We start from the raw sequence: 24930 nt of genomic DNA on the forward strand, positions 1-24930 counted from the left end.
TATAAGCCTTCATAATGTAATTGTTACTATAAAATCTGCTGTGGAAATAAATTCAAGATTCCTTTAGTCATGTAATAGTGCGGATTTCATAACGTTACATAAAATTGTCTCTGCCCGCAGTAAGGCAGAGTCGCTATAAGAATTGCCCTGTCCATTTTCATAGTAAGAGAGAAAGAGAAGCAAAAAAAAAGAGTCCCTTCACTGTCACTAAGTGTCCATGGATTTACCTCCAGCACTCCTGTAGCCTCTGCAACCACACAGACTCCTGGGCTGATTCATCAACAACCCAAGCACCAGATCCAAATCTCCACCCGAGGCCCTTCAGGAGCCCTTTTTATGTGGAGCACCCTCTCAAATCCTAGCTTCGATACCTGGCCAGACTCCAGCATCCTGAAACCTGTGAGGGTCCGCAAGTCACCCTCAGCTTGTGTGCGTTCCTCAGCCACTGAGCTGCTTGGTGGTTCATTGGTGTCTCCTCTTCTTCTCATTCTCAACAGGGAAGAGTTCTTCTCATTTCTGGTGCCCTGCACAGGTCCACTGCTCCTCTGGAGTTTGCAATCCCTCATGGTTTCTGCCGAGCACACATCACCATCTTGGGCACACACCCATGGTTGCTGAATTTTAGTCTTAAGACACCGTCAGCTCCTTTAGCAGGGCATTAAATATCTGTAAGGAGCTGCTGGTATTAGGACTGGGCTGTTGAACCTTGAGGAGCAGCACAGTGTCTCTGCTCTCCAGGGTCCACACCAGCGGCAGTGCAATCATTGCAACAGCTCCAGCAGCACTGTTTTTTTGAAATAATATATCAATAGGAGAAAAGTTCCAACAAGCTAAACAAAGTCCCCATGAGAGCATTGCCACAGGGGAACCATAGTGATATTCCTCAGCTGTGAAAAGATCAAGTGGCTTGGAATACATTGAGACCATCAAACAAATATTGTGGAGAGCTTCCCTTAAATGTTCCTTGTAAATCCTCTTGCATGAGTGGTCTTCATTTTTATCAAAGCATTCACCCAACTCCCTTGAGATTTTGCAATGTGGAGCCAGCAATGATCTTGACTGTATTTTTAATCATCATTCAAGATTAGCTGATTCCCAAAAAATGTGACCATGACAGGACAAATGACAGTCAGCAATCCCAGAAAGGGAAATCTGTTAAGATACAGGAGCAAAATTAGGCTATTTAGTCCATTGAGTCTGCTCTGCCTTTCAATTTATGACTAATGTATTTTTTTCTCTCAACTTCATTCTCCTGTCTTCTCCCCATATCTTTTGAAATCCTTAAAAATTAAGAACCTATCAACTTCCATTTGAAATATACCCAATGACTTGACCTTCACATTCTGTGGAACGTCCTTTAATTCTGAGGCTGTGTTCTCTTGTTCTAGACTCGCTACTGGAAATATCTTCTCCATGCCCACTCTCTCCAGCCCTTTTAATCCATCCATATAGGGCATGGTTGCATATGTGGGAATTGCATCAACCAGTTGTAGCTTTTGTGATATTGTGAGTTATGTAGAAGACTTTTGTTCTGAATGTAGGATTTCCATGTATTAAAAATTAGCAACTGGTAAATAATTTGACTTGACATTTTAGGGAATAGTTTTGGATCAATTGGTGAGTGGCCTCAAATGTTTTCATTTCTTAGGTTAACAATTATATTAATAATTGTTTCAAATGCTTTATTCAATCTTGTACCCTTAGGATAGACATTTCATGAATTTTAAAAGTTATGAAATTATTTAAGAAAAATGCACAGTGTAGAAATTGAAACAATGGCAGTGTAAAAAAAGTCTACAAAGAAGTTCACGTATGATGCCTGCAATTCTTTTATTCAAGCTGTTGAATGTAAAATAGATATTTTATTAAATGTTTCTATGGAGAGCCACATTGGATTTCATCATTTTAGACAAGTGATAATAACCTTTCGACCATAGGAAGAGCAGGTATCTATAGTATATATTAACTTTGTTGATACCCGCAAGATATATTGAGTATTATGATAGAGACAAAATGTGATAATTCATTATCCTCATGGAATATGATAAAGAAGTACAGTAATGATGTTGCAGCCTCACAGCTCTGGCAATATGGCTTCAATCCTGACCACTAATGCTGTCTGTGAAAAGTTTTCACAAACTCCCAGTAGCTGTGTGGATTTCCCCCAAGTGCTCTGGTTTCTTCTGAAAGTCATGCGGGTTGGTCAGTTAATTTCCGACTATTAATTACTCTAAGTATCAATGGATTGGAGGCGAATAATTGTAGAGTTTGGACATGTTAGTGAGAATAGGTTACAGGAAAATAAGTACAGAAATCTGTTTGATGGGACTGGTCTGACAGCCAATAGACTTGAAGACAAAATGGACTCCTTTCATATTGAAGAAAACGTCAAAAAACGTCAGAAAATCTGAAGCAGGAAGATCTATGACTTGTATACTATGAAGATCAGTGCATGTGCTTGGAAAATAATATTAAAAATAAACATAGTTAAGAGAAGAATTAGGGGATTAAAACCTTATCACTGGATCAAAGCCTCTTGTAAATTCTGTGACTAGTTATGTGAAAATCCTATACCTAGAAGAGGTAAATCTGAGCAAGAAAGAGTCAAGTTGATAACAAATAGAACATAAAGATATCCCACTGAGAGAAGAGATAACTTGGCTTTGAGGACTGTCATTTACCACATAAGAGCAAATAGAAAAAATATGTAGCATAAAGTGTTTTGAGAGAGCATGCAAGCCTACAACCCAGAAGAATAAAATCTGCATTTGACAGGGAAGAGACTGGACCAGTGGTCACTCTATAGCTGAATGCTGAGGTGCCAAGGAAAAGTTCCCGTTCTGCATTGTACCACATTCAACCTATTGGGTTAATCTGCAGTGCATTTAATCAATATACCCAGACCAATGGGGTTTGTTCAAGTTGCAATATATATAAACACGTTGATTTTCTACTTTTGAATACTGTGAACATTTTTAAGTCCCTCTGCTTTGTCAATCCAATTCTACCTCCTGCCTGCTGCCTCTTTGTGTCATCCTTTTATCAGATGGAAACAGATATCATGTTTTCAGGTAGTACATGATGCTTGCCAACTCTCGCCATAGCTTCCTTTTTCTCTTTGACCAATCTTTTAGTATTTTTGTGCTTTTTTTTTTAAATAGCTTTTGGGTTCCTTCTGTATTATAAGCCAATTTATATTCCTATGCCCTTCTTAGATCTTTTCTGCACATTATGTATTGTATGACATCTGTATAAAGCATATTACATTCATCCCAATGCTCTCTGAGAGATTACTTTAGTTAAGCATCAGGTGAGCACTAACTTGGCTCTCTTTCTCGCGATTGTGGGCATGTGTCTATAGTGTATGTGAACTATATCTGTCCTGAAAGCTTCCTATTTTTCAATTGCTGTGTTGCCAACCGTATCTTGAAAAATCATCTTTCTCTTTTCCCCTTCTGCCATTCGTTGTTGGGGGTAATATGATACCTCTTGCATCTTTCTGCAATTTCCGTGCAAATTCATTTTTCTATCCTCTTCCCACTAAATAATGTGGAATGCTTTTATTTCAAAAAAGCATCATATTTTCCTGTTAAAAAAAATATTGTTTTTGAACAATAACTTCTAAAACATTAGCAACAGATAAACAAAATGTCAAATCTACTGCCATAACTCCTCAACAGTTGACAACATGAATACCCAATTTGCTCCATCCACTCACCACATCTTTCTCAGTCCTTTGAACCATGACTTCAGATGGTTCCTCATGTTCCTGGAGGCCAAGGATTCTCCGGTCGTGTTCCACTGTGGGATGGCGTACAAGAGTTAATTACAACATACAGCAGAATTCTCCTCTTCATAAGAAAGCAAATAACCGACCTACTTTTACCCCTAAATTGTGACAGTGCCACATTTGTGTGGTAGAACCCAACTGAAAAGAACAAGAATGAGTAGATGCAGGTGGATGTCTGGGACCAGCATAGTGATCAGGAGCTCCTACCTGATGCCTTTTTCAGCAATGTGCCAGACCATACCTAGTGACACCAGCTGATTGCTTTACCTTGGTCACTCTGCACTGTCAGGGCAGCAGCACGACTCTTGTTGGTACCAAGGGGGAGAGCAGGTGGAGCATTATGAGGAGGCAAGGGGATTATCGTTTCCCGCTGTTTCTTCATTTTCTCTTGATTTACCCTGGTGAGAGAGACATGGTTATGTCGCGCTTGTTGGAACTCCTGTTGCAATGTAATAAAACCCAGCTCACATCACGACTGTTTGACCTCAACAAAAAAAAGATAATTTTCCCCTTGTTTGGTTTCGTTATAAAAGGGAGTGGCAGAAAGTAACCTGAATATGAATAAGCGACAAAGAAATATCTTTGATAAAAATGAGGAAGGCTGCCTGTTGGCTTTGTGTGGTGGTGTTCTTGTGCATTGTAACAGGGATATCAGTTCATATGCTGTTCACTGGCTGCCAAGTTTCCAATTCTGATTCATGTGGTCATATCTGAAGAAAAGATCTGCTGCTGTCCCACAGGAAGGGGAGAGGCGATTGCTAAACAATCTACTGTTTACAGTCCCTCTGTCACTTTCGCCCACAGTGGGAAAGTGGAAGAAAAAGAAGCTATGACCATAATAGATATGTTTCTAGAGAACCTATTCATCCGTTTGCTTTGTTTCTCAATATATTTTGTTCATGTGATTAGTTAATTCAATATTATATGCATATTCTCAATATTTCAATACAGCAAAAATGTACATCGGGAGTCTTGATCCTATTGGTAAAGAATAACAATAATCCCAAGTTTACAGTGATCAAATTATTTCATTTATTGCATTAAGATTACTAGGTATAAATCAGTTTTTGTGAGCTGTATGATAACCTTGGCAAACTCCAGTGCCGAATTAGGTATTCCAGAGCCTGTAGCATTTATTTCAAAAGGGGCCTTAAATTATGCTGGCTGGTGCATGAGTAGTCCCTAATTGTGCCGACTGGTGCATGCGGGTGAGGGGGAAGTGTGATGGCAGCACACGAAGTGCAGAGCTCCCCCCCACCACCCCCTGAGTTTCTGACACTGACCCTGCATGCTCATTTTGGTAAGTTTGAAATAGTCTTAATTATTCTTAACAAAATGATACTAACTTTCTCGGATCTCTATGTATTTAGTGATTACCAGTGGAGGATCTAGGGAATATAGTGCCTATGGCAAGCATTGAAATTGCCTCTCTCTTGTCCCCCCATTAAAACTCACTCATACATTTTGCACTTACACTGAAATTGCACTTACTTACACTGACATTACACTTACTTACACTGAAATTGTACCCCACTTCCTTTGCCCTCCCCTCCCCTGTTAAAACTTACTTACACATTTTGTTAAAACAAAACTTAGAGCAGCAGTGGTTGGCTCAATGTGGAATCAATGGCTGTCCTTGTTACCCATAATCCCTCATGCAGCTGGAACCGTTCTGCATTTCCCTGGCACTGGAAGAGTGGTTTTAGTTGCGTGGGGGATTATGGGTAATGAAGATGGCCATTGCTCCCACATTGACCTGACATCATGAGGTGCAGAGGTGGCCCTGAAGTGTCCCGATCAGATGCCAGAACATCTGGCAACACTGCACCCCTGCTGCCATGTCAGGAGATGGGGAGAGGAGGGGTGCAGACGGCCAATGGGGTGGGAGGGCGGTAGGGGGGTGGCTGATTGGGGGGTAGGGGCGGGTGGGCGGATGGCCACGGTGGTGCGGGGAAGATGGCCTGGGCTAGGAGCAAGGCAGTCAGGTGAGGTGCTCCCCCCTTTAAGGTTAGCAATTTTAGCCTACTATCACCTTTAATCAGATTATTGAGTAGTGGCTGTGAAATAATAACCTTACATTCAAGGTTAGTAATTTTAGCCAATTATCACCTTTAATCGGAGTTATTAACACAGACTATTAGTATGGTATCTCATAGCCGCTGCACAAAGATAAAAACAAAAATGTTTCTTATAATTCATAGTACATAAACGTGGGGCCCTTGAAAATCTGGGGCCCTTGAAAATCTGGGGCCGATAGCATATGCCACTTTCACTACTACGTTAATCCAGCCCTAGTAACATCAATTATTTGTAGGCTCAGGTGGCCTGTTTTAATTATACCTTGAGTTAGTCTATGCTCTCTACAAATATATTTTTGGTGGAATAAGTGAAGGCAAAAGGTTAAATGGATTTAAGAGACAGTATTTCTGGAGATAGCAGATTGTGGCATATAATTAGAACTGTTCCATTTCAGTGATGAAAAATTAAGGTGAACCACAGTCATAATTTCAGAAGAGCAAGCATTTGTTTTGGCCAGAAGTACGTTTGATCGGGCTGCTGCTGCTCGGAGGGCAACAGAGTCGGTGTTTCCCAAGGCGACCTTTGGAGGAGGGGCAAGGAGAGACTGCTGGAGCAGTAAGTATTTAAATTCTTGATTTAGCTTCATGGGCCTAGTTGGATCGGGCTGCTGTTGTTCGGAGGGCAACAGAGTCGGTGTTTCCCAAGGCGACCATTGGAGGAGGGGTGAGGAGAGACTGCTAGAGCAGTAAGTATTTAAATTCTTGATTTAGCTTCATGGGCCTAGTTGGATCGGGCTGCTCCTGCTCGGAGGGCAACAGAGTCGGTGTTTCCCAAGGCGACCGTCGGAGGAGGGGCGAGGAGAGACTGCTAGAGCAGTAAGTATTTAAATTTTTAATTTAGCTTCATGGGCCTAGTTGGATCGGGCTGCTGCTGCTCGGAGGGCAACAGAGTCGGTGTTTCCCAAGGCGACCTTTGGAGGAGGGGCGAGGAGAGACTGCTAGAGCAGTAAGTATTTAAATTCTTGATTTAGCTTCACGGGCCTAGTTGGATCAGGCTGCTGCTTCTCAGAGGGTAACAGAGTCAGAGTTTCCCAAGGCAACTGTTGGAGGAGGGGCGAGGAGAGACTGCTAGAGCAGTAAGTAAATTGCCTGAGGGCCAATAAAATAAAAGGAGTGAAAGGTGAGGGAGTGGCCAGCGAGGAGCGGCTCAATGAGAGAGTGGGGCAGTGAAGGAGTGGAGACTTGAGACTTTGGCTCGAGAGACTTAGGCGCAGAGAGGCTGAGGCACAGGTAAAGGAGTAAGTCTCTTTTTTTCTTTTTTCATTTAACTCAATCGTAGGCAGTCATTTTAGACATGGCAGGTGATCTCAGTCTCGTGCCATGCTCCTCTTGTGCTATGTGGGAACTCAGGGTGACTGACAGTGTCCCTGGTAACTACGTGTGCAGGAAGTGTGTTCAGCTGCAGCTCCTGATTACTGCATGATGGCACTGGAGCTGCGCATGGACTCACTCTGGAGCATCCAGGATGCTGAGGATTTGGTGGATAGCACCTTTAGCGAGTTGGTCACACCACAGCTTCATAGAGTTGAGGGAGATAGGGACTGGGTGACCAAGGGTAAGAGTAAGAACAGGAAGGTAGTGCAGGAGTCTCCTGTGGTCATCTCCCTGAAAAACAGATATTCCACTTTGGATGTTGTTGGGGGAGATGGCCTATCATGAGAAGGCAGCAGTAGCCAGGGTCAGGGCACTGTGAGTGGCTTTGCTGTGCAAGAGGGCGTGAAAAAGAGTGGTACGACAATAGTCATAGGGAATTCAATTGTATGGGGAATAGACAGGAGCTTCTGTGTGGCCGTAAACGGGACTCCTGGTTGGTGTGTTGCCTCCCGGGTGCAAGGGTCAGGGATATCACGGAGTGGCTGCAGGGCATTCTGGATGGGGAAGGTGAACAGCCAACTGTCGTGGTTCATGTTGGTACCAATGACAAAGGAAAAAAGCAGAATGAGGTCCTACAAGCAGAATTCAGGGGGCTTGGAAGGAAGTTAAGGAGTAGTACCTCTAGGACAATAATCTCTGGATTATTGCCAGTGCCACAAGCTCGTCAGAGTAGGAATTGCAGGATAGATAGAATAAATATGTGGCTTGAACAGTGGCGTAGGAGGGAAGGGTTCAGATTCTTGGGGCATTGGAATCGGTTCTGGGGCAGATGGGATCAGTTCAAACAGAACTGTCTCCATCTGGGCAGGGCCAGGATCAATGTCCTAGAGAGAGTGTTTGGTAGTGCTGTTGGGGAAGGTTTAAACTAATGTGGCAGGGGGATGGGATCAGGAGTAGAGAGACGGTGGGGTTTAACATGAGGGAAGAAATCAGAGATAGGAGGGTGAAAAGCAAAAGAGGCAGGCAGGTAACCTCAGGGCAAAAATGTAAAAGGGCCACTTTGCAGCATAATGGTGATAGGGTTAAGGCTCTGGTAAAAACAAGCTTGAAGGCCTTGTGTCTTAATACAAGGAGTATTCGTCGACAGCATCGAGTCCACGCTGCTGAAGATCCAGCTGCGCTGGATGGGTCACGTCTCCAGAATGGAGGACCATCGCCTTCCCAAGATCGTGTTATATGGCGAGCTCTCCACTGGCCACCGTGACAGAGGTGCACCAAAGAAAAGGTACAAGGACTGCCTAAAGAAATCTCTTGGTACCTGCCACATTGACCACCGCCAGTGGGCTGATATCGCCTCAAATCGTGCATCTTGGCGCCTCACAGTTTGGCGGGCAGCAACCTCCTTTGAAGAAGACCGCAGAGCCCACCTCACTGACAAAAGGCAAAGGAGGAAAAACCCAACACCCAACCCCAACCAACCAATTTTCCCCTGCAACCGCTGCAATCGTGTCTGCCTGTCCCGCATCGGACTTGTCAGCCACAAACGAGCCTGCAGCTGACGTGGACTTTTACCCCCTCCATAAATCTTCGTCCGCGAAGCCAAGCCAAAGACGAGACGATTCGTAATAAGGTGGAGGATTTGAATGTGCAGATAGCTGTAAATATCTATGATATAGTTGGGATCACAGAGACATGGCTTCAAGGGGACCAAGGCTGGGAGCTTAACACTCATGGATTGTCAATATTCAGGAGGGACAGACAGAAAAGAAAAGGAGGTGGGGTAGCATTGTTGGTTAGAGAGGAGTTAAAAGCTATAGAAAGGAAGGATGTTAGCTTGAATGATGTGGAATCAATGTGGGAAGAGCTGCAAAATGCAAGGGGGCAGAAGACGTTAGTGGGAGTTGTTTATAGACCACCTAACAGTAGTAGAGAGGTTGGGGACGGCATTAAACAGGAAATTGGAAATGCGTGCAACAAAGGCAAAGCAGTTATAATGGGTGACTTTAATCTCCATATAGATTGGATAAATCAAATTGGTAAGGGTACTGATGAGGACAATTTCTTAAAAGGTATACGGGATAATTTTCTAACCCAGTATGTTGAAGAACCAACGAGGGAACAGGCCATTCTAGACTGGGTTCTGAGCAATGAGGAAGGGTTAGTTAACAATCTTGTTGTGCGAAGCCCTTTGGGCAAGAGTGACCACAATATGGTGGAATTTTACATTAGGATGGAAAGTGAGAGGGTTAATTCTGTAACTCAGGTTCTGAACTTAAAGAAGGGTGACTTTGAGGGTATGAGACGCAAATTGATTAAGTTAGATTGGCAAATGTTACTTAAAGGATTAACTGTAGAAAGGCAATGGCAAGCATTTAAGGATCACCTGGATGAAATACAGCATTTGTTCATCCTGGTTTGGAAAAAGAATAACTCAAGGAGGGTAGTACATTCTTGGATAACAAGGGAAATCAGGGAGAGTATCAAGTGAAAAGAGGAAGCTTATAGACTAGCCAGGAAAGACAGAATACCAGAGGATTGGGAGAAATTCCGAGTTCTACAGAGGAAGACAAAGGGATTAATCAGGAAAGGCAAAAGAGATTATGAGAGAAAGTTGGCAGGGAACATAAAAAATGACTGCAAAAGTTTTTATAGATACGTAAAGAGAAAGAGACTAGTAAAGACAAATGTGGGTCCCTTGCAGTCAGAAACAGGTGAATTGGTCATGGGGAACAAGGACATGGCACACCAATTAAATAACTACTTTAGTTCGGACTTCACTAGGGAAAATATGAATAATCTTCAGGAAATAATAGGGGACCATGGGGCTAATGTGACGGAAGGACTGGGGAAAATAAGTGTAAGTTATGAGGTTGTGTTGGATAAATTGAAGGGATTAAAGGCAGACAAGTCCCCAGGGCCAGATGGTCTACATCCCAGAGTGCTAAAGGAAGTAACCCATGAAATAGTGGATGCGTTGTTGATAATTTTTCAAAACTCTTTAGATTCTGGAGTAGTTCCTGAGGACTGGAGGGTGGCTAATGTAACTCCACTTTTTAAAAAGGGAGGGAAAGAGAAATCAGGGAATTATAGACCGGTTAGCTTGACATCGGTAGTGGGGAAAATGTTAGAGTCGGTTATTAAAGATGTGATTGCGGCACATCTGGAAAGCGGTGAATTCATTGGTGAGAGCAGCATGGTTTTATGAAGGGAAAATCGTGTCTGATTAATCTTACTGAATTTTTTGAGGATGTAACTAGTAGAGTGGATAGGGGAGAACCAGTGGATGTGGTTTACCTGGATTTTCAGAAGGCTTTTGATAAGGTCCCACACAGGAGATTACTATACAAACTTAAGGCACACGGTATAGGGGATATGGTATTGAGGTGGATAGAGAATTGGTTGACAGATAGGAAGCAAAGAGTGGGAATAAACGGGTACTTTTCAGAATGGCAGTCAGTTACTAGTGGGGTGCCACAAGGCTCAGTGCTCGGACCCCAGTTATTTACGATATATATTAATGATTTAGATGAGGAAATAGAAAACAGCATGTCCAAGTTTGCAGATGACACGAAGCTGGGTGGGATTGTAAGCTGTGTTGAGGCTGTTAAGAGTGTGCAGGGTGACTTGGACAGGTTGGGTGAATGGGCAAATGCATGGCAGATGCAATATAATGTGGATAAGTGTGTGGTTATCCACTTTGGAAGAAAGAATGGGAGGGCTGAGTACTATCTTAATGGTATCCAATTAGGAAAAGGGGAGATGCAAAGAGACCTGGGTGTCACTGTGCATCAGTCATTAAAAGTGGGCAGGCAGGTGCAGTAAGCAGTAAAAAAGGCGAATGGTATGTTGGCATTCATATCAAGAGGATTTGAGTAGTACAGGAGCAGAGAGGTATTGATGCAGTTGTATAGGGCCTTGGTGAAACCTCACCTGGAGTATTGTATTCAGTTTTGGTCTCCTTATCTGAGGAAGGACATCATTGCCTTGGAGTGAGTGCAGAAAAGGTTTACCAGATTGATACCAGGGATGGCGGGACTTCCATATGAAGAAAGGCTAGAATGACTGGGCTTGTACTTGCTGGAGTTTAGACGATTAAGACGAGATTTAATAGAAACGTTCAAAATTCTTAAGGGTTTTGACAGGCTAGATGCAGGAAGATTGTTCCCAATGTTGAGCAAGTCTAGAACCAGGGGTCACAGTTTAAGGATAAAGGGGAAGTCCTTTAGGACTGAGATGAGGAAGAATTTTTTCACTCAGAGGGTGGTGAATTTATGGAATTCTCTGCCACAGGAAGTGATTGAGGCCAGTTCCATAGCTATATTTAAGAGAGAGTTAGATTTAGTACTTGTGACTAGGGGGATCAATGGCAGTGTAGGCTTGAAGGGCCGAATGGCCTACTCCTACACCTATTTTCTATGTTTTCTATGTTCACATTGAGATCACATAAAACAAACTGGAGACTGAGGGTGCATTTACTTCAGGGTCTGCGGTCGGATTTTCTGTCCATCTTTGCGATCGGAGATTGCACTCTCTACATCTGCATGAATCATCTCAGCCTGAAAAAAGAACAGAAATGGAATAAACATTTGCCATTGCAGTAGATGTACATTCAAGCACATTCCCAGGAAAGAAGCCTAATAGGGTTGCCTTGCTAGGATTCATCTCCATCAAGTCTGAGATTATTGATTATACCACTGCTCGATACCTGAATTTTAGCTAGAGGCAATGTGGAAATTGGATAGGGGAATCAGCAAAAAGGTTTCCTGTAATTGCAGACAGTCAGAGCACTGAGGACAGCTACATTTTCCTCTTGCTCCTTGCATTCTTCCAAATAGAAATTATGCAAGACTCAGAAGAACAGAACTGAGCAGTGGAGAAAAATAACTTTGCAAGTATAAAGTACCACACATAGATTAATGTATTGTTGACAAGATTAAACCCTTTCATGAAAGCTCAAACAAGCTGATAAAAATTTGGCTTGTTGCAATGCTGCATAAAGATAACTTCCCAGTATGGCATGCCCTGGCATAAGTGGATTGCTAAATATGTCATGTTTTCATTAATATTTGCCAATTAAAACAAAATAAAATATGATCAAGAAAGTTTGGCACGCAGAGCAGTGGAGACTTCCATCTGCCACTTGATAGAGTGCAGAACCCACTGAAAACTGTGGGGTTCACTAATTAGAATATTCATTCCTATGTTGGCTGGATTAATTAAACTTGCAACCTGCCCTGACTAGGACTAGCCCCCTTCACACTTGCAAGTGGTGTCAGGAATTAACGGCCAATCAGCCTTTAAAGTGTCTAGTGTGAAAGCAAAATCTGCTTAACGCCGGTGTCAGATGACATCATCTCACGCTGGGGATTGATGGTCTCAACCCCAAGTACAATCCCTGGTGTCTGCGAATGCTGATGTTGCAACCATGCAAGTGTGGGATTGAAATGACCCAAGTTTTTGCGTGAGTGCAGGAACGTGAAAAAAGAAATGATTAAAATGAAGGTATAAACTTTGCCGTGGGAAATAAATAGCAAAAGCAGACAACTTTTCCAACAACGTGGGAAAGTTGGTAGCGCTATAGTGCACAATTTATAAAGACCGTGGGGAAAAATCAATGGCAGACCTGACTTCCCACAATGGCATGCAGCAGAGAAACCACTCCATGAATGCTCTGAACATGCAGCTGTGCATATAGCCCTTTCTCTGCCACATGGAATTCTGGGAGTGCAGGTCCATCATTGCTTTTCCCCCCCACACTATTTATAAAATTTACATGATAGTCCTTCAAACTTTCCCAGGCTGTAAAAATTGTACTCGACAGCACTATCAAATTTCCAATACTGCTACCAACTTTCCCAACCTGTTTAAAAATTGCCTGCTATTGCTGTTTATTGTTAGCACTTTCTCACGGACCCTTATAAAGGTTTATATAGGTCGGCTCAACAACAGGGGCTGATTAGCTCATACTGTGTCATACATAACGCTTAATTATGTTATAATTAGCCATGAATAATTTTGTTCAAATATAAGATCATATTTCATTGATCAGGGTTTAGGGCAGGTCCACCATCGCTCGATGTGTCAAGGTGTCACCAGTAGAAGGTAGAACAGTCTTTACCCTAGGGATAGTTCTTTTCAAGTGTGAATGCATTCAGTGTCCCAGTTAGGAGTGGTCAAGTGTGAAAAGCCAAACCCCCAATCCTATCCTAGGACAATGAATGGCACGCAAGTGTGAAAGGGGCCACTGTTAACAGCAAAAGAGTAAGTACCCCTTTTGCTGTTTGGAAGTTCTGGACTTTCATCAACATCTTGGGAATGGGACTTTCATTATGGAAAGCAGTAAATGAAAAATACAGCTTGTTATTATCTCAATGGATTACACAACTACATTGTTGCATTGTGTGTGATTTTAACAACTGTAGCTAGAACCAAAAAAAAGTTTTTTATTGAACTTACTTTGCATCAAAACATATCGATCAATCAACATTAGAAACATTTTTATAAAGTGGTTTTACAAACAATATAAGCTACATCTCCTCTGTATAAGCAAAATAAAGTTATGTTACATCTCCAAACACTTCTGCAATTATCAATGAAACTAGAATCTTCCCTACCATACATTGGCATGTTTCTGTTCTGTTACTCACCCCAACCTCATCACAGTTGAAGAAATGAATGTCAGGTTTGTGCTGGTCTGAGTCTTGACAAATGAGCAGTAAAACAGATTGATATTTGGACTGGTTGTGTATATTTTGGCAGTGATGCACAGTGTTTAGTGGAAAGTTCTCCAATTCATCCTTTAGGGAGAGAACATCAAAATGAAGATTGATTAAAGCACACAAATCAGGAAAGTAGCCACTCAACTACATACACACTTATGGTCAGCGCAACGCTATCTCAGTGCCAGTGACCTGGGTTTTCCCCATGGCCTGTGTGGGTTTCAATGCTCCAGTTTCTTCCCTCTCCAAAAATAAAACGTAAAGGGTTTGTAGGCTCATTCATGTATTCAGGTAGCATGGGCACAGATGCCAGAAGGACTCTAAATTTTAAATAAAGCTCTTACTGGCACCAAATTATATATCACATGGTGTGTGCATTCATCAGTAATGTGCAAATATACATACAGATATCAGCAACAGGTAAGTGCAATGCCATCCTGTTTTAATGGGCAAAATACATCATCTCCTCTTCTTCTAACTTATGGAGGCCTATGGTTTTACTGGCAGGATAGCTTTCCAGCACAATTCAGTGAACTGTTTTTCATATGCATGCCTTAAAGGAGAACTTTAGTTGGGAGTTTAGTCAAGTCAGACATCAAAAATAATCAAACCTGTCCGTGGTTTAGAGAGAGCTCACGGAATTTGAAGGGATAAGATGCAGATGCAGACCTGCAACTTATCACCGTGTGACAGTGTGCTTGGATTGTCTAGAATTTGACACCCAATCTATACAACTAACAATTCAAAAGAGAACTGTTCTTTGTATCACTGAATAGCCAAATCCAAGGTAGCCTTACCTGAGTTTCACAGTCCAGTAGCCTAATGGAACTTGCATTCACTTGCAGGAGCATTTCCTGTGTCCACACCTTTCCTTTTATGTCCAATTGCACAAGTTTCTTGATGGCATCGTCTGTTGTCACAATGGACTCACTCTTGTCCATGGAAAATGTGGCGAGATGCTGAAAGCAGCAAGACACAATAGTTCAAAGTGAAAAGATTTCTGCCTTTGCCACCGTTCCTGACCAGAAGTGCAACGTGTTTTGTTTTTCATTTTCTAAATAAATAAATTAGAATATATAATAGCACCTTGCTTGGAAAAAATATTATTTTGATGGGCTAAAAGAAATCTCATTCTCTAAATCAAAGATAGGCCACTTAGATGTTCGAACCACATGTAACTATTTGATTCTTAACCACATTACCTCCACATGATATTGTGAAGTCTCTTGCATAATGATATTGGAATTGGAATACTTCTTCCGTTGCTCTGTAACAGAAAAAGAGAAATAATCAAAAAAGACTGAACTTGACATTAATTAAACTTTGCAAAACACAGTTTCCTTTTCTTGAGCGCAAGTTTCAAAGGCAAATGATTACAGCAAGAGAATAAAACAAGTTTTTATGTTAGGTTATAAGGAGGGGGCATTTAGATTCAGATTTATTGTCTGTACATACAGAGGTCTCTCAGCCTGTAAAAAAAAAAATCTATTTTTCTTTATTTGTGAAAAGAATAATAGCCACTTGTTAAAAGAATATTAGTGATCAAAATTGGTTCATTGAGACTATCTGTGAAACACATAAATATCATAAGCACCATTGAGAAATCCTTGCCAGTAGACACATCCCATCCTGTAGCTTGAAGCTATTTGTTACGATGCAGAAGGAGGCCATTCAGTGCATCGACCTTGCTGCTCCAAATTGTACATCACATTCGTCCCTCCTCATTTCTCTGTAGATCTGCACCTTATTTTCTCTCCTGTGCCAGTTAATACCTCTAAACATCTTTTTTTTCCTCCACTTACTTTCACTAATCAGTCATTAAAAGCAGCCAATCAACTTACCAGCAGATCTTTCGGATGTGGGAGGAATCCAAAGGGTCTGGGGAAAATCTTCATGGTAAGGTGGAGGATATTTAAATTACAAATAAGTACAGCTTAAGGACAGGATCAAATCTGGTATCTGGACCTGCGCTAATCATTCCACTCACTCCCTGGCATAATCCAGAGTCCACTTTTGTTGATGAGGAACAGAAAGATTACAAAAAGTTGGGGGGAAAAATGAAAAAAAAACAGAAGTCAGTGCAAGTCAGTATTTTGACATTATGAATTCTGGAAAAAAGGCATTGGAAGTCCGAATGAAGCAAGAAAAATGGTCTAGAATGTTTCAAACTGTCAGCATCAGGTCTGCAAGGTCATTGATGCAAAATGTAGTTGGAGGAGAAGAAAATACAGGCGGCAGTGCTCATTCCCATAGCCACACCAAGTGATTTACATTGAAATTTTAAATTGAGACAGGCCATTTCAGCCCATGAGTCCGTGCCACCCAATTAACCTAAAGCCCCAATACGTTTTGAACAGGAAACTGAAGCCCTCAGGAAAACCCACACAGATACGGGGAGACAAACCCCCTAGGGATAGCATGGGATTCGAACCCTGGTCCCTATCGCTGGCACTGTGAAGGCATTTTGCTAACTCCTACGCTAACCATACTGTTTTGTTCTTCAAAGCAAAATAAAAGCAATGGCAATGTAAGTCTGAAAAGAGTGAATCACAAGCCGCTTTCAGGTGGCAAGAATACCCGACTGTAAAGCTGCCTATTCTACTCCAATGCAGCTGTCGGATGGCCATCTGAAAGTGGAGAACCCGGCCAGGAGGACCACATACCTAACCCTCCTCCTGTAGGTATAATCTCCAGCTTGGGGAATCCCCCTTTTGCACCTGAAAGCAGCACCAGGCAAAGCAGGTGCCTAGCAGTCCCCACTGCCGTCCAGCCCTGACGTCCCATGCCAGCCACTCCAGCCCCGTAGTCCCACGCCTGTCACCCCAGCCCTGTAGTCCCGCACCTGTCGCCCCAGCCCCGTAGTCCTGCACCTGGGGGGCTGTCAGGCAGCGAGGAGGGAGCTGTCAGGCAGCGAGGAGGCAAGCTGTTAGATGGCTGCCCTGCCCTGACTCAGGAGCTGGCGTTTGCTCCACGGCACCTCTCCCCACCGGACCTATCAGGAAGCAGAACACTGCCTTCACCACTGCCACCTGAACGTCCCTTCGCAGACACCCGTTGCCGCTCCGGAACTGCATTCTCCATGCAATTTTACCTGAAACCAGATACAGTGAAAGTAAAAGCACGAGCTTGAAAAGTGTTGGGCAGGTAGAGAAAATATTGAAATTTCAATTCTGCGCCCAACCCTCACACTTATGTCTGTCCATGGCCTCATGCACTGCCAAACCCAGGCCACCTGTAAAGTGGAGGAGCATATTCTATCTGGGCAATCTCCAACTGGATGGCATTAAAATAGACTTCTGCTAGCCCACTACTTGATCTTCCTCTCTTCCCTATCTTTATCTCTTTTCTTCCAGCCCTCCACCCCCTTCCCTCTACATTCACATAACAAACCACCCTGACTCCCTCCCTTATCCACCTATTATCTCTTGCCTGAGCACCTGTGCTCGTCCCCCCTGTTGAGATGGAATACCCTGCTGGAAATTCACAACTATTGAATGTTGCCATGAGGGATAGAAGAAAGCAATTGGGTCCTGTGTGAATCACACATACATTAAATTAACTGCTCCAAAGGAAGATAAAAGTGTTTTTTTTTTTTGCAAATATAGTTTGAAGATTGCAAGTATACTTCAACTCCCAGCTGTATAAGAGGGCAGAGAGCTACAAATTAATTACATACATTCAACTTTCTGCATTTACAAATTTTATTTCAAATGTTTTGATAAAGGGCCAAATGACCTGACAATTCTGTTTATCCGATGCTGCCTGTCCTGCTGGCTATTTAGTACTTTCCTTTTCTCTTCTTTGGCTTGGCTTCGCGGACGAAGATTTATGGAGGGGGTAAAAGTCCACGTCAGCTGCAGGCTCGTTTGTGGCTGACAAGTCCGATGCGGGACAGGCAGACACGGTTGCAGCGGCTGCAGGGGAAAATTGGTTGGTTGGGGTTGGGTGTTGGGTTTTTCCTCCTTTGCCTTTTGTCAGTGAGGTGGGCTCTGCGGTCTTCTTCAAAGGAGGTTTCTGCCCGCCGAACTGTGAGGCGCCAAGATGCACGGTTTGAGGCGTAATCAGCCCACTGGCGGTGGTCAATGTGGCAGGCACCAAAAGATTTCTTTAGGCAGTCCTTGTACCTTTTCTTTGGTGCACCTCTGTCACGGTGGCCAGTGGAGAGCTCGCCATATAACACGATCTTGGGAAGGCGATGGTCCTCCATTCTGGAGTCGTGACCCACCCAGCGCAGCTGGATCTTCAGCAGCGTGGACTCGATGCTGTCGACCTCTGCCATCTCGAGTACTTCGACGTTAGGGATGAAAGCGCTCCAATGGATGTTGAGGATGGAGCGGAGACAACGCTGGTGGAAGCGTTCTAGGAGCCGTAGGTGGTGCCGGTAGAGGACACATGATTCGGAGCCGAACAGGAGTGTGGGTATGACAACGGCTCTGTATACGCTTATCTTTGTGAGGTTTTTCAGTTAGTTGTTTTTCCAGACTCTTTTGTGTAGTCTTCCAAAGGCACTATTTGCCTTGGCGAGTCTGTTGTCTATCTTATTGTCGATCCTTGCATTGGATGAAATGGTGCAGCCGAGATAGGTAAACTGGTTGACCGTTTTGAGTTTTGTGTGCCCGATGGAGATGTGGGGGGGCTGGTAGTCATGGTGGGGAGCTGGCTGATGGAGGACCTCAGTTTTCTTCAGGCTGACTTCCAGGCCAAACATTTTGGCAGTTTCCGCAAAGCAGGACGTCAAGCGCTGAAGAGCTGGCTCTGAATGGGCAACTAAAGCGGCATCGTCTGCAAAGAGTAGTTCACGGACAAGTTTCTCTTGTGTCTTGGTGTGAGCTTGCAGGCGCCTCAGATCGAAGAGCCTGCCATCCGTGCGGTACCGGATGTAAACAGCGTCTTCATTGTTGGGGTCTTTCATGGCTTGGTTCAGCATCATGCTGAAGTAGATTGAAAAGAGGGTTGGTGCGAGAACACAGCCTTGCTTCACGCCATTGGAGAAGGGTTCAGAGAGCTCATTGCTGTATCTGACCCGACCTTGTTGGTTTTCGTGCAGTTGGATAATCATGTTGAGGAACTTTGGGGGACATCCGATGCGCTCTAGTATTTGCCAAAGCCCTTTCCTGCTCATGGTGTCGAAGGCTTTGGTGAGGTCAACAAAGGTGATGTAGAGTCCTTTGTTTTGTTCTCTGCACTTTTCTTGGAGCTGTCTGAGGGCAAAGACCATGTCAGTAGTTCCTCTGTTTGCGCGAAAGCCGCACTGTGATTCTGGGAGAATATTCTCGGCGACACTAGGTATTATTCTATTTAGTAGAATCCTAGCGAAGATTTTGCCTGCAATGGAGAGCAACGTGATTCCCCTGTAGTTTGAGCAGTCTGATTTCTCGCCTTTGTTTTTGTACAGGGTGATGATGGTGGCATCACGAAGATCCTGAGGCAGTTTTCCTTGGTCCCAACAAAGCTTGAAAAACTCATGCAGTTTGGCATGCAGAGTTTTGCCGCCAGCCTTCCAGACCTCTGGGGGGATTCCATCCATACCTGCTGCTTTGCCACTTTTCAGTTGTTCGATTGCCTTATATGTCTCATCCAGGGTGAGGACCTCATCCAGCTCTAGCCTTAGGGGCTGTTGAGGGAGCTGGAGCAGGGCGGAATCTTGGACTGAGCGGTTGGCACTGAAAAGAGATTGGAAGTGTTCTGACCATCGGTTGAGGATGGAGATCTTGTCGCTGAGGAGGACTTTGCCGTCTGAGCTGCGCAGCAGGCTTTGGACTTGGGGTGAGGGGCCGTACACAGCCTTTAGAGCCTCGTAGAAAACCCTGAAGTCGCCACTGTCCGCGCTGAGCTGGGTTCGTTTGGCGAGGCTAGTCCACCACTCATTTTGGATCTCCCGGAGTTTGCGCTGAAGATGGCTGCATGCGCGACGGAAGGCTTGTTTCTTCTCTGGACAGGACGGCTTTGTAAGGTGAGCCTGGTGGGCAGCTCGCTTCTTTACCAGCAGCTCCTGGATTTCCTGGTTGTTTTCGTCAAACCAGTCCTTGTTTTTCCTGGAGGAGAAGCCCAGTACCTCTTCAGTGGATTGCAGTATGGTAGTCTTCAACTGATCCCAGAGGGTTTCAGGGGACGGGTCCGTGAGGCGGGTTGCATCGTCGAGCTTTGCTTTGAGGTTTGCCTGGAAGTTTCCTCTCGCTTCGTCTGACTGCAGGTTTCCAACATTGAACCTCTTTCTGGGGGCTTTATTGTTCCTGGGCTTTGGCTTGAAGTGAAGGTTGAGCTTGCAGCGAACCAGCCGGTGGTCAGTGTGGCATTCCGCGCTAGGCATGACCCTGGTGTGGAGCACATCTCGTTTGTCACTTTCTCGTACCAGGATGTAGTCCAGGAGGTGCCAGTGTTTGGATCGGGGATGCATCCAGGTGGTCTTAAGGCTGTCCCTCTGCTGAAAAAGGGTGTTTGTAATGACAAGCCGCTGTTCTGCGCAGAGCTCCAACAGGAGGCGCCCATTGTCGTTGCACTTGCCGACGCCATGCTTGCCCAGGATTCCTGGCCAGGTTTCTGAGTCTTTGCCGACACGAGCGTTGAAGTTGCCCAGGATGACAACCTTGTCGGCTGTAGGGGTGCGTTGGATGAGGTTGCGCAGGTCGGTGTAGAACTTGTCCTTTTCTGCTGGTTCCGCCTGGAGGGTTGGAGCATAGACACTGATGAGGGTGATGCGACGCTTGTTTTGAAGGGGGAGTCGCATGGACATGATTCGGTCCGAGAGGCCTGTCGGAAGGTTTTCGAGTTTGGAGGCAATGAAGCTCTTGACCATGAAGCCTACACCAGATAGGCGTCGTTCATCCGAAGGCTTGCCAGACCAGTAGAGTGTGTAGCCCGCGCCGTGTTCTTGGAGGCTGCCTACATCTGCCAGGCGGACTTCACTGAGAGCGGCTATGTCGATGTCAAGTCTGAGGAGTTCATGTGCAATGAGGGCAGACCGACGTTCAGGTCGGTGGCTGTCAGCCTTGTCTAGCATGGTTCTGATGTTCCAGCATGCTAGCTTGAGTTTGTGAGCATCTTTTGAGGGGGAGGACGTGGAGGGGGAGGACGTGGAGGGGGAGGACGTGGAGGGGGAGGACGTGGAGGGGGAGGACGTGGAGGGGGAGGACGTGGAGGGGGAGGACGTGGAGGGGGAGGACGTGGAGGGGGAGGACGTGGAGGGGGAGGACGTGGAGGGGGAGGACGTGGAGGGGGAGGACGTGGAGGGGGAGGACGTGGAGGGGGAGGACGTGGAGGGGGAGGACGTGGAGGGGGAGGACGTGGAGGGGGAGGACGTGGAGGGGGAGGACGTGGAGGGGGAGGACGTGGAGGGGGAGGACGTGGAGGGGGAGGACGTGGAGGGGGAGGACGTGGAGGGGGAGGACGTGGAGGGGGAGGACGTGGAGGGGGAGGACGTGGAGGGGGAGGACGTGGAGGGGGAGGACGTGGAGGGGGAGGACGTGGAGGGGGAGGACGTGGAGGGGGAGGACGTGGAGGGGGAGGACGTGGAGGGGGAGGACGTGGAGGGGGAGGACGTGGAGGGGGAGGACGTGGAGGGGGAGGACGTGGAGGGGGAGGACGTGGAGGGGGAGGACGTGGAGGGGGAGGACGTGGAGGGGGAGGACGTGGAGGGGGAGGACGTGGAGGGGGAGGACGTGGAGGGGGAGGACGTGGAGGGGGAGGACGTGGAGGGGGAGGACGTGGAGGGGGAGGACGTGGACCTGTCCCCGAGGACAGGTCCACGTCCTCCCCCTCCACTTTCCTTTTATATTGCATGCAAATATTAGGAGAACATAGGGGTGGCACAGTTGGTGTAATGGTAAGTGGAACACCTTTACAGCGCCTATGATGGGGACTTGGGTTCGAATCCCACAGTGTCATTAGGAGTTTGTATGTTCTCCCTGTGTCTGTGTGGGTTTTCCCCAGAGGCTCCGATTTGAAATGTACCAAAGGTAAAGAAACAGGAGGAGGGTTAGGTATGTGCTCCTCCTGGCTGGGTTCTCCACTTTCAAATGTACCAAGGGTGGAGGTTAACTAGGTGTAAATTGGGCGAAATGGCCTGTTTCTGTGCTGTATGTCTAAATTTAAATTTAAAATGTAAATTTATATGAGTGACTACTTGATTGCACTGTGAATTTATTCTAACTTGGATCTTGTGTATCAAGTCTGAGTGTGATGTAGGAGGCACAACTGCCAGATACAAAAAGCCTTCTGTTTTATGTTTTTTTTTTGATAGAATTTGCATGATTTTACTGGTCTGAAGAAGGTTGAGGTTTCACCATTGGCTGTTCACACACAAACAACCAAAACTCAAAATCTCCATTTCCTTATGCTAGCTTAGACTGGAAGTGCAGTGTAATTAAAGAGGTGGGATTTGCAATGCATGTCATTGATATGTGCTATTCATTAGCCCGTTCTTCATGGAATGCCTGCAGGCATTTTCTAGGGGTCTAGGAGGTAAAATATCAGAACGGGAATGGCACCCTCATTCCTGTTCCTATCTTTTTACACAACATGTGTTCTGGGAAAACAGCAATAATTTCCTGGAATGTAGCGACTGTGTAAAAAAACCATATTTGATTTGGAGGGTAGGTTTGAAACTTCCATGGAGATTGCAGCCAAGAATGCAAGTGGAATCCATCCTGTGTTATTTCAAATTACTGAACAACTCCCAAACATTTGTTGTAGAAGCTAGGGCACAACTAGAGATGTCAAAACACACTGTGATAGGAGCACTGATAGTATTCCTTAAGTCAGCTTGCTAGATGATGTTCACATGTCTGGCATCAGCTTCAGAAACAGACTCTATCCCAAGCTTTGACATGGAAAAATCTCCCTTGGGAAATATGTAGCATCCCCACTTGGATCTTTGGATTATTTGGCCCACATCTGCTCCAAGTTACTGGTGCTGTTAAAAATCTCGAGTTTCTACAGCAGACTGAATCTGTAAGAATGCTACCAAACTATGAGAAGCATTTACATGTTTGTTTAGATGGAAATAAATGTGGTTATTTAGATGCAGTTATGTCAATAAAAACATGTATATAATGAGTGCAGTAACATCATCACATGCAGTGATTGTTCCTTACTGTTGGATTTAGAATAAATCTGTGTTTGAAGTTCCCGAGTTCTTCAGTTATTGCAATAGGTCGATGACTCAGTAGTATCCAAGGATATGTTGTGTTCTTTCTCTCCCTCACTCCCTGTCTTTCTCTTCCTGTGGTGCTGGAACCATTGTGATAGTGGGGATGCTAAAATCTAACCTCTATATTTGCAATAACTTCATAACTAGAGGTATAGGGCCTACTGTGCTCCCAGTTCCTGCATTCTTGCTGCCTTGTCCTTTCGACGCAAATGGAAGATATCCCAACTATATGAGGCCACATAGTTCCCAGTACATATGAAATGCTTATAATTCTAGAAACAGGCCAATAAATTGCTTGTTGCTTTTCTTCTTGTTCTTAGACATTCCTTCAGGATTGTCATGTCTTACTTCCCCTCTGGTTTTGTACATTCTGAGGCGAGTGAAAAGGCTGTTGTAGAGATTGCAGGCTCTTCCACAGATGGAGCAGGTTGTGACCGGTGGGGTGGATGGGTTTCACGTTTATGAGATGCTCTCATTCTCCCACCCCTTAGGCTGGACAAGGAACTCCATCGTCAGGCTCTTTGGCATTTTAATGATTACAAAGTTTCCTTTTCGCTCTGAACTTGCCAGAAAAATTCTGAACCAGTCACACAAGATTATCCTTCCAAAATACCTATTTTCTTAATATAATGGGAAAATTGTTTCAACCCCTCATCCAAAAAAGCCCAGTTTCTTATACTGTTGATTGTGATCTGATAGAGTTGTAATATTTTCCTGGAAAACTTTTAGTAAAGGCTACCTACATACTTTAATTCTTCTGACTAATTTAGTGCTATTAATTCCTATTTTTCAAACATTCACCAGTACTCACCTCTCTTCTAAAGATATTTTGGATCTTCTTCGATCACTTGTACAAGGAAGGCTGTTCTATAATACCAACAAACATGCCCAAAATAAGAATCCTCTCTGCACCATTACGATAATTACGTTGATTTTTTTTGTTGCCGACTTTGTTTTAAAATGTTCAATCCTACATGATTGTTAGGAAGACTCAGATGCCTGGCCTCTTTCTAATGACTCTTAACATCAACGATATAAATAATGTCACCATCCATGAGATTTATGTCAGGCAATAAAACTGGAAAACAAGATTCCATTTATAGCCCACCCAATTTTGTGCAGGATTATATTAATTACGAACATAATTTACTACAGACTTCTAGAGCTTGAATGATCACGAGAATCTTTAAACAAGATTAATCTTGCCTTTTTTTTGCTCTTGTTAGAAAAGTTAAGAACAACCTTTGTACAAACTGTAACACACTTCTCTGGTGAGAAAGGGCGAAGGAGGAGTTGATTTGCTGGTGTCATGTTCACCAGTATAAGGCAAGAATTTAAAGTTAATACAGTTCATTTCAGACACAAAAAAGGCAAACACACTCAACCTTTGTGAGTATCAGCTTTAGCCCAGCCCTCTCTATACTCAGGTTATATGGACTGCAGCTGTATTTACTATATCCAGTAGCACCTGAAACCTGACCCAAATGTGCAGCATAGTTGGGTAGTCAGTGGGCTCCCAATGCATTATTAAAGACAGCGTACTACAAAAGTTGTCCAGTTAGGAAAATGGATGGTGCAGGAGATAGAGACAAACAGTGAGATGGGAAGGAATGGGTAATATCTGCAAATTTTAAGAGAAGCAGTAAAAATCCAATGTGTACATAACCTTTGGTTTAGATTTTCTATCAGATTCCTAAAGCTTTTGAGCCAGGGGTAAATTTATGAGTGTAGATCTTCCTCATTGAGAGAAAAATAATCATCTGATAAATGTTTACATAGTGAGGCAGCATGCTACTTGGTTTTCTATTCAATCTTAATTACAATTTCCCTCTATGAGACTGCTCTCCTGGAGAGAAATAATCTCAGGGTTATATGTGATAT

At 44.3% G+C, this 24930-nt stretch overlaps 2 protein-coding genes across 13 annotated transcripts in view; one reads left to right on the forward strand and one right to left on the reverse strand.

The window, feature by feature from the left end:
• The window catches only part of saxo4 (stabilizer of axonemal microtubules 4), a 331023-nt gene that overhangs the window by 44745 nt on the left and 261348 nt on the right, over positions 1 to 24930 (forward strand). The gene's annotated exons all lie outside the window — the stretch shown is intronic.
• eps8l2 (EPS8 signaling adaptor L2) overlaps positions 1 to 24930 on the reverse strand; it is a 165796-nt gene that overhangs the window by 43358 nt on the left and 97508 nt on the right. For 8 of the 9 annotated variants that reach the window (XM_069898858.1, XM_069898852.1, XM_069898844.1 and 5 more), the window contains 6 exons: positions 15104 to 15168; positions 14699 to 14860; positions 13830 to 13979; positions 11659 to 11738; positions 4058 to 4188; positions 3719 to 3801 (listed from right to left, as the gene is read on the reverse strand). In XM_069898858.1, the coding sequence (XP_069754959.1) occupies positions 3719 to 3801; positions 4058 to 4188; positions 11659 to 11738; positions 13830 to 13979; positions 14699 to 14860; positions 15104 to 15168 (671 nt within the window). Of the gene's footprint in view, positions 1 to 3718; positions 3802 to 4057; positions 4189 to 11658; positions 11739 to 13829; positions 13980 to 14698; positions 14861 to 15103; positions 15169 to 23860; positions 23885 to 24930 lie in introns of those variants that run through there. The other variant, XM_069898867.1, reaches the window with a different exon arrangement.

Source organism: Narcine bancroftii, chromosome 1, assembly GCF_036971445.1.
Source record: "Narcine bancroftii isolate sNarBan1 chromosome 1, sNarBan1.hap1, whole genome shotgun sequence".
Classification (NCBI taxonomy): Eukaryota; Metazoa; Chordata; class Chondrichthyes; order Torpediniformes; family Narcinidae; genus Narcine; species Narcine bancroftii.